This window comes from Helobdella robusta (genome assembly GCF_000326865.2).
Source record: "Helobdella robusta unplaced genomic scaffold HELROscaffold_69, whole genome shotgun sequence".
NCBI classification, from domain to species: Eukaryota; Metazoa; Annelida; class Clitellata; order Rhynchobdellida; family Glossiphoniidae; genus Helobdella; species Helobdella robusta.
In genome coordinates, this window is record NW_008705394.1 from 372,315 (window position 1) to 387,314 (window position 15,000).

At 30.2% G+C, this 15,000-nt stretch overlaps 1 protein-coding gene across 1 annotated transcript in view; it reads left to right on the forward strand.

The window, feature by feature from the left end:
• Positions 1–9,862, forward strand: part of HELRODRAFT_155340 (hypothetical protein) — a 10,583-nt gene extending 721 nt beyond the window's left edge. The window contains 8 exon segments of the mRNA XM_009030500.1: positions 1,511–1,638; positions 2,306–2,452; positions 3,282–3,380; positions 3,813–3,832; positions 3,890–3,983; positions 8,325–8,409; positions 9,425–9,793; positions 9,807–9,862. Coding sequence (XP_009028748.1) covers positions 1,511–1,638; positions 2,306–2,452; positions 3,282–3,380; positions 3,813–3,832; positions 3,890–3,983; positions 8,325–8,409; positions 9,425–9,582 — 731 coding nt within the window. The 3' untranslated portion in view covers positions 9,583–9,793; positions 9,807–9,862.
• Positions 9,863–15,000: the final 5,138 nt, after the last annotated feature.

A 15,000-nucleotide genomic window follows, 5' to 3' on the forward strand; every position in this document is an offset into this window, starting at 1 on the left:
TTTCTGTTTTGATATTTGACAAGTAATGATCTAAAAAACTTACCTAAGAATTAACTTGTATTAAAATTAAATTATTTTCAATTTGATATAAATAAATAATTAAGCGCTAGATAATTCACAATGTGTGGAGTTAATTTATTAAAAGTTCATTATGATTGTCTGTAAACATGGACAATACCATGGGAGTACCTATCTCACGTTTTACCCAACATTACTATAGGGCTGTGTATAGTCAATTATGAATATTCTATACCTATATAATATATATCTCTAATAATTAATCAATGGTGCATAATTTATTAATATATTATAAATATAATATGTTAACTACCATTAAAACTTTTATAAATGCCTTTAGTTTAGGGCTTTAGGCATATTATAAGGAGTGGTATATCAATGATGAATTATGATAGTTTTTTAATTTAATGGAACATAAAATAAATATGCTAGTTACTTCCTAACATCTCTTGCTAATTGCCCCTACAACTATTAAAGATATTTTTTATAACACAATGGCCTATATGTTTTATTCTATGATTATCTTTGTAGTTATAATGACATATATACATATAAATATATTCATTAAAACAGTATAACACAAGTCGCTAAGACTATTGATACTTTTTCAATTTAATTATTCACTAATGTAGGATTTTAGGTGCTGCAATTAAAAAACTAATATTAATGGCTTAGTGTCCCATGTATTAAAATTAGGTACATCAATAAACAATATTAATACTCAATTGTCCTGAATCTAACATTTAAAAAAAGATGCCAAAAGGGTTTGAGCAAAATCACTTTGCTACTACAAGATTTCCAAAGCAAGGCACATATATGTGTGTTGAGTGTGTGTGTGTGTGTGTGTGTGTGTGTGTGTGTGTGTGTGTGTGTGTGTGAAAAACCGTGCAATGACGTCATCTTCATAATTTGCGTAATTGAAAACAACAACTGCGACTGGATTTCAACCAAGTTCCATAGATACCATTCTCTTTATATGTTATATCAATATAAACTATGAAAATTTTATTAGAATCGGTTTGAGAGTCTGTAGCTATATAGAAATAAACAAACATATATACATTTGCACTGCACATTCATTTTTATATAGATAGAATATATATATATATTATATATATATATATATATATATATATATATATCATAAATATAAAGGCCTTGATCTATAAAATGCATCTTTGAGAGTTGTAACAGGCAATTAAATCTACAAACCTGTGCAAAAGTGTTGCATGTTTAGAATAAAAAAATTTTTGAACACTAGGTGTTTTTACTCATGTATAATAAATTTATTAAGCAATTATTTCGAAATATTGCTTCACATGTAAGTTAAATATAGATAATCTTAAAGTAAACATGAATTTAGCAATAAAACGTTAAACTATTATTTAAACCCAGAAGTAAGTTCAATATCTATCAGTTGTATTACATTTACATTTTAAATAAATAATTAAATCCGTTTGAACTCTACTTTGGATTTGATGATAACATTTAGGGATAGCTACTTTAACTTTGAAAAGAAAACCAGTTAACAGTTTAAACACAGAATTTTTAACTGATCTTACAACTCTTTTGAACATTCTGGAAAAGAATAGTTCTGTGAAAGGCCTTGTAATAACTTCAGTAAGATTTTCTTTCAACTTTTTTTTTAAAATTTAGATTGCAATAGAATTCTATGGTGCCATTTTTCTTATATTCAAATGATTTTTCTGATATAATATCTAATATTTTCCTGTTTCCTTTATTAGCTTATTCAGTTCTAAGTTTGGCTTAATAATGAACATAGCCGCATGGTTTCATAGTCATTTAGGTTTAATGATTTGAGCGTCCAAATCAAGGGGCAATGTTTTTATACAGGAATGAACAATTATGCAAACCTCAGCTGTCTGATTATTTTTTTATTTGCCTTTCTTTCATAGTTTTACCTTGTTTTTTAATTTTGTTTTGTTTTGTTTGATTGAATAAAATGATTCTGAGTTTGATAGTTTTTATAATTTAATAGTTTTATGGGCTGTTGCAGCAGGGCCCTCAACACAAATACTGCATGTTTGAGTTGATCAAAAATTAGGGGTTAAAATAAGTAAAAATTAGGCTTCAAATTATCTGCAAATAAAATTGTTAATTCAAGTTAATGTAGAAAAGTGCAAAAAGGAGTGAAGTGTACAAATAAAAACAAAGTACAAAATAGAACATTTTAGAAAGTACACCAAAGAATCGTAAAATTATCAGCTTTTGTAAACATTGTGATTGCAAACCCAAATTGATTTTTTCGTCTAAATAATCATTTCAGGGTTTAAAGGGAATTTTTTCTGCTGGATTAGATATTAAAGAAATGTACAAATCTGATGTAACCAGTTTGCAAACATTTTGGAGATTAGTACAAAATTTTTGGATGAAGTTATACATGCTTCCTGTGACTACAATGGCGGCTATAAATGTAAGTTGGACTTTCAAATAATTAGTTCAATCATATATATCTTATATCTCTGATGGAAGAAAGTACATATGCTCCTTTGCACGCTGTTCAAATGGCGCTATGGTTTGGGGATGTTTGAAGTGCCTCCTTTAGCTTCCTCTCCTGTCAACCGACATTGTGTTGTATTTCAGGGCTTGCAAAAATTTCTATTTGTTGTTTTTGTCTTGCTGAGCATGGAGCTTATTCAACTCTCAATTGAAATGACTTGTACATATTGTAAAATTTTTGTAGGTTAATTGTTGTGTTTTTGTGAATTATTATTTTTTGGCTTAATGGAAATAAATAATTTTTTAGTTTACTATATCAATATTTAAAAATAAATAAATAACTTAAATTTTACTTTCAAAATGATTGAATAAATAGATAATTTTTTTGGCATCATTCAATATCACTATTTCATTTTCATTTGTTGAAAATAATTAGAAATATCTTATTTTTTAAAAACTGGTAAGTATGAAATTTTTTGACGTCATATGACATGTTTTCCCCGCTCAATAGAAAGCTTCAATGAACACTAAATTCTGGGCATAGATAGTCTCATTAATGGAATTAACTATTTGACCATATTGAAAAGGTGGAAATCTTTTGATGAAATAACCTAATTTAGTTAAGTTGCATATTGATCCAAAGAAGTTTATGCATTAATTATGCATTCAAATATAATTTTCCAAGATTGCTAATTTTTGTGATTTCTAAAATGAGTTTTTGAGTGCTTTAACATATTTTTTTACATTTTCCATGAAAAAATTTTAACAATTTGAAAGTGTTGTTTACAATGTAATTTTTAAAGGGACACAGCCCTGCCGGAGGTTGTTTGATGGCACTTTCATGTGACTACAGGATCATGGCGTCAGGACCATTTACGATTGGTCTCAATGAAGCTTTGATTGTAATTAGTAACGTCATTGTTTTTTTTGTCGTTTTGTTAATTTTTGTGCTGCCTATAAAACAAAGTAATGCATTTGTAAGTGAAACAGGCAAATTAAGTTAGTCAGAATGAAGTTAAAATGTAAAGTTTTCAATGATTCAGGAATATATCTCTGTAGCTGAATAACTCCAAATGAAAGTAGTCAAGAAAAGTTTATAATAATTTTTTATACATGTATTGTATTTGCATTTTTTAAACTTGTTTTTTCCTAAACATGTTTAGCAAACATTGTTGCTTTCAGTTGTCCCTAAAAAAAGAAAATAAAAATAATTAAATTTACTGTTAATAATGATTCATATGAAATATATGTTAGTATATATAGATGTCACTTACATATTAATTAAGAGCATGATTTGTATGTTTTATTTGTATTTGTTTGATCAACAATTTCAGGGAATTGTTGCTCCACTCTGGTGAGACTTCTTTTCACAAACTTCAAATTCCTCTCTTATCAATGTTGTATAAATCAGGTTGATGGAATTGTTTAGAAGTACTATTGGACACCGACAAGCAGAAAAAGCTTTGCATATTGGAACGATGTTCGGTCCACAAGAAGCATTACAAGTTAGTTTTTTCGTTGTAGGTCGATCATCATTATTGAATGAACGCTATTTGTTATCGGTTCTTCAACTCAATTTATAGTTTTTCATGTAGCTTAAAAACATTAGATCTTCTAAAATCGAAAAAAAATTCAAATATGCTTTCAGGTTTTAAATGTTATACGAGTTTATTCTTTGCTCATCATGCATCACTATCATTATAAGAAATCACTTGAACCCTGCTCAATACTACCTTTCCTCGACTGTTAAAAAAAACAAAAACATTTACACAAACTATTTCTAACTGAATATGGAGAATTAGTTGATTTCAACAAAATTTGTATTTTGAAATTTTGTTTAGGCTGCTAAACATACACAGAATTGCTTACATATCATTCTTAAACTTTGTGCTAGTATTACAATATATATCCCATTATCTGCTGAGGTTTTTTTTATTTTCACATATGTAATAGCTACTGATGAAAAAGTAGACACGTGTTTTTTATTTTTTTGAAATTTTATTTTTTTAAAAACGTTAAAACGTTTTTTTAAAAATGTCCTTTATAAAGGACACCAGCAGAATATAATACCATTAGATGCAACTCCAGTTACATTAATTTTTGTAGTTTTCTTAAACTTTTATAAACGTAATTAAACAAAAAGAGCTCTAAGTTTTATACGAAAGATGGAAAATATATTTTAAAATATAAAAACATAGTAATAAAAAATTAAAAAAAAAATTATTGATGAAAATTTCGAGAACATGCAATGTGCAATGATATATTGCATGCCAAACAAATCAAATTTGCCTTTTTGTCACAATGACCACATCTCCTTTGCTTAGGCATTGATTGTAGATGATGGCCATTAGATGATCTTCGTATATCATTATCAATTTTTCGTTTTTTACTTGACTTTGAGGACATTTTCGGTAGAACGTTTTTTTCAATCTGATATTCCTTCAAATATGTATTCACAACTTCTCTTATAAAGGACAGCAAGTCATGACTAATAATCCCATTTGCTGGACATTTTCGGTAGAGCAAGCATGCATTGTTCGTAGCAGCATACAGGAGAAAAGCAAACAGTGACCACCACCATTTTTTACTCCTAATTGTAATTCTCTATTGGGCAACATTTTGATCCATGCAATCAACTCCTCCCATTGAAGCGTTATATCTATGCACAATGTGTTACTTTCCTTTTGCTGACTAACACTTGATAATGGATAAGCCCCAATAGTGGCAGATCGGTAAAAAAATTGTCAATGAAAATATGGTAAGAAATGTTTGCCGGCAGTTTCTCTACTAGATTTGTCACTATGGAATATCCCAGACCTAGTAACTTATCATACTGAGATTTAGAACCCTGGTAAAGGTCCAAATAGGCTGCATATCCTAAAGGGGTTGCAATGACCCATTGCTTGAACCCAAATCTAATTGGTTTGCTTCTAATGCATTGTTTCAACTCATGATGACCATAGTATGGAATCATACTTTCATCAACGCTTAGATTTTCTTCAATGGGGAAAAACTCTGTAAATCTATCATTGACTAAATTAAATAATGGCTTGACTTTGCTAGAAGCTGGTTGTAACCTGATATAAGGAGAATAGCAAGAAATGCAATAATTTAACAAATCATCATCAGAATTCATACCGTCGGAAGGTGGACTGATGAAGATATCAGCTTCCATGACAGTGTCATCATCTTCTATCACGGTTATTACCTCTTGCAAAGAATAAATCCTCTCAGAATTTTTCTGGCACGACCTAAAATATACATTGTTTCATGCTAACTTAAATATTGTCACGGTGTCATACCTTGCTAGCATCCTTTATAAAGAAAACAGGCTTCCAAGGGATTTTTTAAAAAATTTATTCGCATCATGTTTGGCACACATTTTTCTATAAAATTTATTTAAATTTTTCAAGTTCAGCTATGTATAAAATAAAAAAATTTACAAACTTTTTATGCTGAGACATTTTTCCCAAAATTTCACAAGGTTTAGGATTGAAACTGATTTTTTTCAAAAATTGCAATTGCAGCCGGAAAAATATTTACACAAAAGAAAGAAACAAACAGAAAATGCAAATTATGGAAAGTCAGAACTAATAAATTTTAATTTCATCTTTTACAATTAAATAATTGCCCTTTATAAAGGACACCAGCAGAAGATGGAATATATATCTATTCGAACCAGGTCATCACGCAATAACATCACAGGGCATGGCTCTTCTACGTCTGAGCTATTGATATATTTTATGGCATCTTCAGTAACTGAACTAATTAAAGTTTTACTAAATTTAAGGCAAATTTCTTCACTTAAAATAAGTAAGGCAACTTCCTTATGATCATCTTCTTATTAACTTTCCAACCGTCCTCAATTTTCCAACTTTTATGTATTATTAAAATAAATAAACAACTGCATGTTTTGATTTATTGTCAGATTTCTAAAAATTTTTAATAAACTTATAAAATGTTTATAAAATAATCAAATGTCCAACCAATAACGTTATGCACACACCAAAGTTGTCATGTTCCAGATTGGAGTTGTAAATATCGGTAGTCCGTTTTCAATGTTTCAAAGTTATTTAATTTTATGTTTATATATATATATATATATATATATATATATATATATATATATGTTTCAAAGTTATTTAATTTTATGTTTATAGTTGGAAGGAGACCATACGAGGATTTCATTATAACAAATTTAATTAAATGATTTTGCCCATTTAGCATTTATTAATTTCTTAAAAAGATATTCAACAACACGTAACTGTTCCAATTCATTTTTATTAAAACATCTATTCATAGTGAGGCATCCAAGCATCAACAACTAATGTTAATCCAAGCATCAACAACTATCACACATTTTGTAGACCTTGAGTCTACGTCGACAACTCATTCCAGAATATCTTGTTCGCATTGTGATGGAAATGTATAAACGTAGTTCAAAAATAATTGGTATTTTATCTAAAGTGTCCAATTTTGTTTGTCCTGCTTGCATCAATCCACAACAACAAATTCGAAATAGCACTGTTTTTGAAGCCATTAAGGTAGAGAAAGTCACATCGTTTCATTATCTAGGGGATGTTCTGGATTGTGCTGGAACAGCTGAAGCTGCCGTTCGAGCACGCATACGTGCAGCCTGGAATAAATGGCATCTCCTTGCCTCTATATTGATGCGACGTGACATCCCACTACCACTACGATCAAGACTTTATAAATCTGTGATATGTCCGGTCTTGTTATATGGTGCAGAAACATGGCCAATGACAACCAAACTGGAACAACAACTTCAACGAACCGACATGAAAATGCTCCGATTGATGCAACGAATTAGTCTGAAGGACCACATCAAATCTAGCGAAATCCTGCGTCGTGCTGGTTTAGATGATATAAAGGACGAATGCCGACAACACCGTCTGCGGTGGTTTGCTCATGTCAAACGAAGTGGAAACAGTGCCATAACTTCTCTTGCAGATGTTGAAGTACCTGGCACACGTCCCAAAGGCCGTCCAAAGAAGTCCTGGTCGCAAACAATCGAGCAAGACATGAAAGCTCTAAATTTAAATGAAATGGATACAACTGATCGTCTAATTTGGCGCCAAAAGTTGATGGCAAAGAAATCAACATCCTACCTAGGGGAACTGAGTCTCTAGACGCTAAACGAAGATTGATTGAATTATAGTGTTGTTAACAACGTTGTTTCGACAAATGCACAACTATAAATTAGATGAGTCACTGAAGATGACATCTTTGTCGAAACAACGTTGTTAGCCACATTATGATTGGAAGTTTTAATAAATATGAATTGCAACAGTTACGTGTTGTTGAATGTCTTTTTAAGAAATTAATAAACGCTAAATGGGCAATATATATATATATTTATACATATATGTAAAAGCAACCAATTTTATTTTGGATAATTGCTCTGTAACTTAAATGTTGAAGTTTTTTCTAAGTTAAATTTAATTTTTTATTTGATTTGATTTGTTTTCAAATATTTTTTAATTTTGAGGATCTTTTTGTTCAAAGTTTCATTTTATTTAAGCATATTTTAACATAAAAGAATTTAGAGCTATTGTTTATTAGTACACTTCGTAATAATAAAATCGTTTCATTTGATATCTAAATAAACCTATCTTCTAATAATTAAAACAATTTATTTATTAATAATTGAAATATTGGTAATGTAATATTAATCGGAGGTATTGCAAATAATAATAAAAAATTAAAAACACTGAAAATTTAATAATTTGCATTGATTATTACACTCGAAACAAACTATCAAGCTATCTATACAACAATCATCAAACAAACAATAAAACAACCGATCAATCACTATCGTGGAGCAGGTGAGTTTGGTTGACGAGGTAGTAAGCGGTGATGAGCTGTCGCAGCGCACTGTCAAGCAGCTCCTCAGATGGATCAGAGTTCCAAGTATTGCATGTTTTATGCGTTCAAAATTAAGTTTTCAATCAGAAATAATAATTGTTTTTTCGTAGTACTGCCAGATCTCCGTACAACAAACTTGATGGTTTCAGGAAATGAGTTCGTTATATAAAAATTTCATTATATAGAGTTGGTTCAAGAAAAAATGTTATATTGCCTAAAAGTTGTTAATGTGCTATATATTTATGGAAAAAACCTCTTAATCGTTTATTTTGATAACAAAATAATTAATACGTAGTATAATGCAAAAAAATAAAATTGAGGTAGAATACGCAAAAATTAATACAGTACTAGAGCATGAAACAAAAAATACAGTCTACGGAAATGAAATGAGTACAAAAACACCGCTCATATCAATTCATAGAATGTTTTCCGGTTGGATATTTCTTCCAACCTTCAAAAATTTTGTTCGTTATAGAAAAATTATTTCGTTCTATAGAAAAAATTTGTTATGTAACAAGGGACATAAAAAAGTTCGTTATATAGAGATTTTCGTTGTATAAAAGTTTGTTATAAGGAGGTATGACTGTATTATTATTTTGCAATATAATTTTTTGAATTAAATTATAAATTTCTGTTTCAAATACATAACTTGAAATTTTCTTAGCTTTATGCCATCTTCCACATGTTCGTCCATCTTTTTCTGTGAAACCAATGAGCTTGAAGTGTTAAAAATTGCTTCTAAATTAAAAAACTCACATTCGTCTGGCCACGATGGTATTTCTAACTTGATTATTTTGTCCGATTGGGTCTGGTTTACAAAATGGATTAAAAATTCTGTCTGCACTTCGATAAGAAACGTTTCAACTTTTATTTCTCATCAGTTATTTAAAAATTACTATAATTGCCTGGCCGAGATTTTAAATGTTTATAATAGCTTATTATATTTTTAAAATTACTTTCTGGTGAGGTTACGTGTTATAATTTTCTTGTTTTGACGTTTATTAATTTTTCTCGTGTGATAATTGGCTTGTATTTTACAATAATTTATTAATTTTAACAGGCCAAGCTCGTGCCATGACAAAGCAGATGTTGCGAAAACCATTTGTGGAGAAGTTGGTGAGTTATCAAGAAGAAGACGTTGACAACTTTGTAAACTTCGTCATGCAAGAATCCGTTCAAAATTTGCTTGAGCAGTATTTACAATTGTTGAAGAAGTAGTTATTTGTAATTTCGACAAAATATTTAAATGAAAATTTCACATTTTGGTTTGGCTGGCTGGTTGGTTGGTCGGTTGGTTGTTTGTTTGGTTGGTTGAAAACATCAAGTATTCGAAAACAGTGCCACAAGGCATTCATTTTGCTGTTTCAAATATTCCTGAAATCTATGAGTAAGTGTCATTTACAAGAAACAATGGATATTGTATTTCAAACTTATATTTCAAATTTAAAATATAATAGTAAAATGTAATGGTGAAGAAGTACTTTATTAAAATATAAAACCTGAAAATTTTGTAGATTTTATTTATTGTATTAATTATGGTCTTCCAGCATAATAATATAATAATATTTTTTAGTTTAATACGTCCAACCTCGGGGAACTGGGTCTATGGACGCTGAACGCAATCAATTTGATTGATTGATTTTTTATTTTAATATTTAATTTTAATTTGTTTATTAAATTTAAATGTATTTTAATGTCCATTTTATCAATTTTCGGACGGCGTCGTGGCCTAGTGGTTAATGTAGCATAAAGGAATAAAAGATACGAACTTCAAGCTCCTATGTTCCCTGTAGAAAATGTTTATAAAAGTGACAAAAACGGGAAAGAATACATATAGAATGATCATGAAACAACATGCTAAAAATTACATTTAAAACAATTTAAACTGAATAATATGAGACTAATGAATACATTTGAATTTAAAGAGCGGTAAGAAATAATAAAAATGCCCGAAAATATAAGGGGTTTAAAATACATACAAAAATTCATTGACAAAAATAGATAAAATCACTCAGAGATGAAAGGAAAAAAAATTACTTGAAGATTATAACACCCAGATATGCATTTATTTAGTGGCGGGTCTAGGGGCCTCCTCGTTGTGAGCAGCGTTTGTATTAAGTCAGTTAAAGTCAATGTTATCATTAGAAAAAGTAGCGCTTTTGACGATAAATATTTAAGTGATGAATCAAAAAAGAACAGAAAGGTCGTCAGCGTTAATTTTTTCCCCTGTGAACACGTTAAAGCTTTCTCGATCAACCTATAAATATTTTTGAAATGATTAAACATTTTCAAAAATTTAGGCCCCCTGTCAAAGTTGTTTAGATCAGCCACTTTATTTAATAATAAGAACAGTCTAAAAAATCATATACTTAGAATATATAGTCATAAATAAATTTACATTAAGAACGAAAATGAACATGAAAACACATCGAAATGAGTTGAGTATGTTAGTAAACTTTACATTAAGGGAAAAAAATAAAATAAATAAAAAAATAGCTACAAAGTAAGATAGTAGTAGTGGCAGTAATGCTGTTCTGGAGGTTATCCAGAGACCGTGCTGTCAGGCATGCTAGCACGGCTGATTCGTTGATTGATTGTTGTTCATCCAACAATTGTTCATTGATTGTGCCTCAACAAGTTCATTTGGTAATGAGTTCCAAGTATTTGCGACTCTATTGAATAAGTAATTCTCTCTGCCTCTATGTCTTGTTAACTCTTTAAAATATTTCAAATTGTGACTTCGTGTTTTGGTTTTGACTATGCTAAAACAATTATTTAAATCAACTTTGTCTAATTTATGCATGATTTTAAACAACTGAATAAAATCTCCTCTTTTTCTTCTTTCCACCAAAGTTGTTAATCATAATTTTTAAGACGTTCTTCGTAAACTAGGTTTTTTATAAACGGAACCAACTTTGTTGCTGTGCTTGACTCTTTCGATTACCTCGCTATCACCCTTTAGATCTGGGGACCAAACTGATACTGCAAACCCCAACAGTGGACCAATAAAAGTTAGGTATAAATTACGAAGCAACTTATAATCAAACTTCCCAAAAGATTTTTGTATTCGACCAATCATTTGGTTTGCTTTGTTTGATGCTGTGATGAGTTGATTTTTCCATTTTAAGTTATTTGAAAAAATCACTCCAAAATCTCTTGGATTTCAATTCAGCAAAAAGTATTCCATTTATTACAGTGGACATTTTTTATTACCTGATCCGTAGTGCATAAAAGTGCATTTTTCATTATTGAACCGTAGAAGCCAGTCTTGCGTACATTTAAATACCTCATTCAAATATGATTGAAGTTCGACTACATCGTTATCTGATGATATTGCTCTCATGATTTTGGTATCATCTGCAAAAAGTTTGGTTGTATTTTTCAAATTAGTTTGTATGTCATCGATGTAGAGAATGAAGAGTAGAGGACAGAGCCCTGAGGAACACCGCTAAAAATTTCAGCCCAGTCAGAAATAGTTTCACCTTAGACAATTCTTTGTCGTCGGTTTTTAATAAACGATTCAATCCATTTATAGCCCAATTAATTTATTCCATAAGCATTTAATTTTGCTAATAATCTTTTGTGTGGAACAGTATCAAATGACTTGGCAAAATCAAGCAGGACTACATCCACTGGAATAGATAAAAAATTACAAAATATAATAAAATCGATTAATACTAATTGAAAATTATATAAACGATAATACGATATATAAGCAGTATATAATGTAATGCATATGCATGTAATAATATATGTTAAACATAAAGACCACTTATATATAAGTTTTCCAAGCATACTTAGCATCCACATCCTTCATAAAACAATCCAATTTTGTTTTAAAAACGTCAACATTCTCATCATACACCACAAAGCCTCATCCAAGTCATTCTTGTATTTAACAACCCTGCTAAAAAACAAAATTTTTTGTATGGCATATAAGATGTTTTTGGAGCATGTGTGGGTAGATAATAATTTAAATAAGTGTCCTCTGATTCTTGCGTCTGCCTTCATCAACAGCGGGTAACATGAAGAAAATTACCCAAACACACATTTTTATAAATCTTAGCATCATCAGTATATAAATAAATACCTACTTCGTTATTTTCATTACACAATTTAAAAACATCATTTACATTAGTTACAAATTACACTGGTCCTAAACACTCTTTTAAGGCACACTACTCATAATTTCAAAACTGTCTGATTTATTATTTTGTTTTGACATTGTAGGTTTTATTTATTAAATGATATTTACATATATCCCTACATGCATACATACTTACATACCTGAGCAAATCCGAGCGTGTAGTGTTTCCATACCTTCTAGTCCTGTCTTAACATCTGACTGTACAAGCCTCTAAGATGAGCCATACTAGCAACCGATACGTTCTTTATGTGTTCTTTCATTTGTAAATTAGAATCAACTGAAATATCAAATTGGATGCAGTTGTGCTGAACATTATATCAATGTTGTTTACTTTAACCGAGTAAATATCTAGCTATGACAGCTGCTGCTAAGTAGTACCAACCGAAAACAACTGGGTTTTGCACTGATTCAACTTTAGTGAACTGTAGGACTTCCAGCGTTTAACTTCGGTCAAGCATACCTACATACATACATATTGATCAAAAGCTTCCTCATGACTATTATCAAACATACATGGCGTAGATTAGATGCTGTGTGTTATGGCTCATCCCTAAACTTCTGTATACGCAATTTTGTTTTGATGTGAAGGAGTTTCCGGAGACAGCCCACGTGGAAGTATCTGAACCGCATTTAATACATTACATTACATACGTGCCTATATACATATATACCTACATGCATATGCATGCATTCACGCATAAATTCATACAGTGCTGAGCCGTTTCACGACGGATAAACAAATAATTTCAAAAAGGAAATTAATAATACCTGTACCGATGTGTTCAAGAAAAACATTAATGGCTTCACTAGCGAGGTTAAAACTGTACTCAGTTGATTGTATTAGTAAGGTTAAGTAGTTAGAAAACAACATTAAACTCTTTAATTTTGCTGAAAATAATAATCTCATAAAAGACAACAAATTGGATGACTCCGATTATGGCCGTTCCTAGCTAAACGCAAGATGGTGCACCATAAGTGGGCGACCAAAAAAAATTTCAGTTATCATTAAATAAACAAAATTAAAACCTTGGTGTACCTGTACAACACTTATACAAACTTTAGCATTTATACATGATATTATTATCATAATTATTATTATTGAAATATTTATGAAGCGCTAATTAAAGGAATCTCAAAAGTGCTATGTTACAAAAACTGAACTGAAAAAACTAAAAAAAAAACAACAAATAAGAGATCTTAATGAATTGTACAGAAACAAAAATAAAAATTTTGTCATGAGCAGAAAAAGTAATCGATGCGATATAAAGCGAAAATACAATATAATTTTTAGAGCATGTCAACTGAACAAAAAGAATTCATCATTAATGCATTATAATGAGAATAAATAAGTTTTCAGTTTCTTCTTAAAATCACGCAGGTTTAGGTCCGAATTTTCAAGAGAAGCGGGCAGGTTGTTCCAAACAGTTGGTCTAAAAACAACAATATTACGAGAGCTTATGTTGGGATCAACAGCAGGTTTGAAATATCAGATTTCAAATGTGCTCCAGATGCTTTTGAAGATCTTTTTTGAGCCTGTCAGACAAATATGATGGAGCTAGACCGTTGATAGACTTATAGACAAGTGTTGAAATTTTGAACACCACTCTTTTGTCGACAGTTAGCCAATAAAGTTTTTCAGTATAGTAGACACATGGTCGTATTTTAGAGCTCTAACAGCTTTTGCCGCTCGATTCTGTATTGATTGTGATACTTCCATGGAGTGATCAGGTAAGTCATAAAACAAACTGTTGCAATAATCGACGCGTGAGTGCACAAATGCATAAACCAACGTCTGTAACGTCCGGAGATCGTCGAACTTGATTGATTTTCCTGATTTGAAACATGCATTCGGCTGACAGCTTTTTAATGTGTTGTTTCATTGACAAACTTGAATCATTTATGAAACCGGATTAGATGCTGTTTGACCAAATGGGATGACCTCATCATTAATAGTTATAGAATTTATATCTATTTTTGAGAGCTGCTGCCATGTTCCCATTGGTAAAAACAGTCTTTTTTGGTTTAGTTTTAAACCGTCGTGTATATTAATAAAAATATTACTGCATTTTCAGCTGTGATTAGTTTCTGGTTTCGTTTTTCGATATTTCGTACTTTATTTAAAATTTGTATATCTTTGGCACAATATATATATATATATGCAATTATTGATGAAAAGATGAAAATCACAGAAGGTTCGATTCGATATTGCGAAAATACAATATAATCTTTAGAGCATTGTGTATATGCCCAGATGCTCAGATAGATACTGTGCCTCTACTTTGTTGATTCTTTGTTTGTTTAAAGTGAATACTTAACGCTCATTTAATTAGTTTTACAATCTTAAACTTCGTTTAATATAACACTTTTACGTGTTTTCATTATCGATGACTCCTCTGTTTCTAAATTTATTGGTAGAAAAAATTCCAATTGCCCGTTGTTGAATATTCACACGACATGGCACAAAATAAATTAGCTTTTTCCTTGTCATT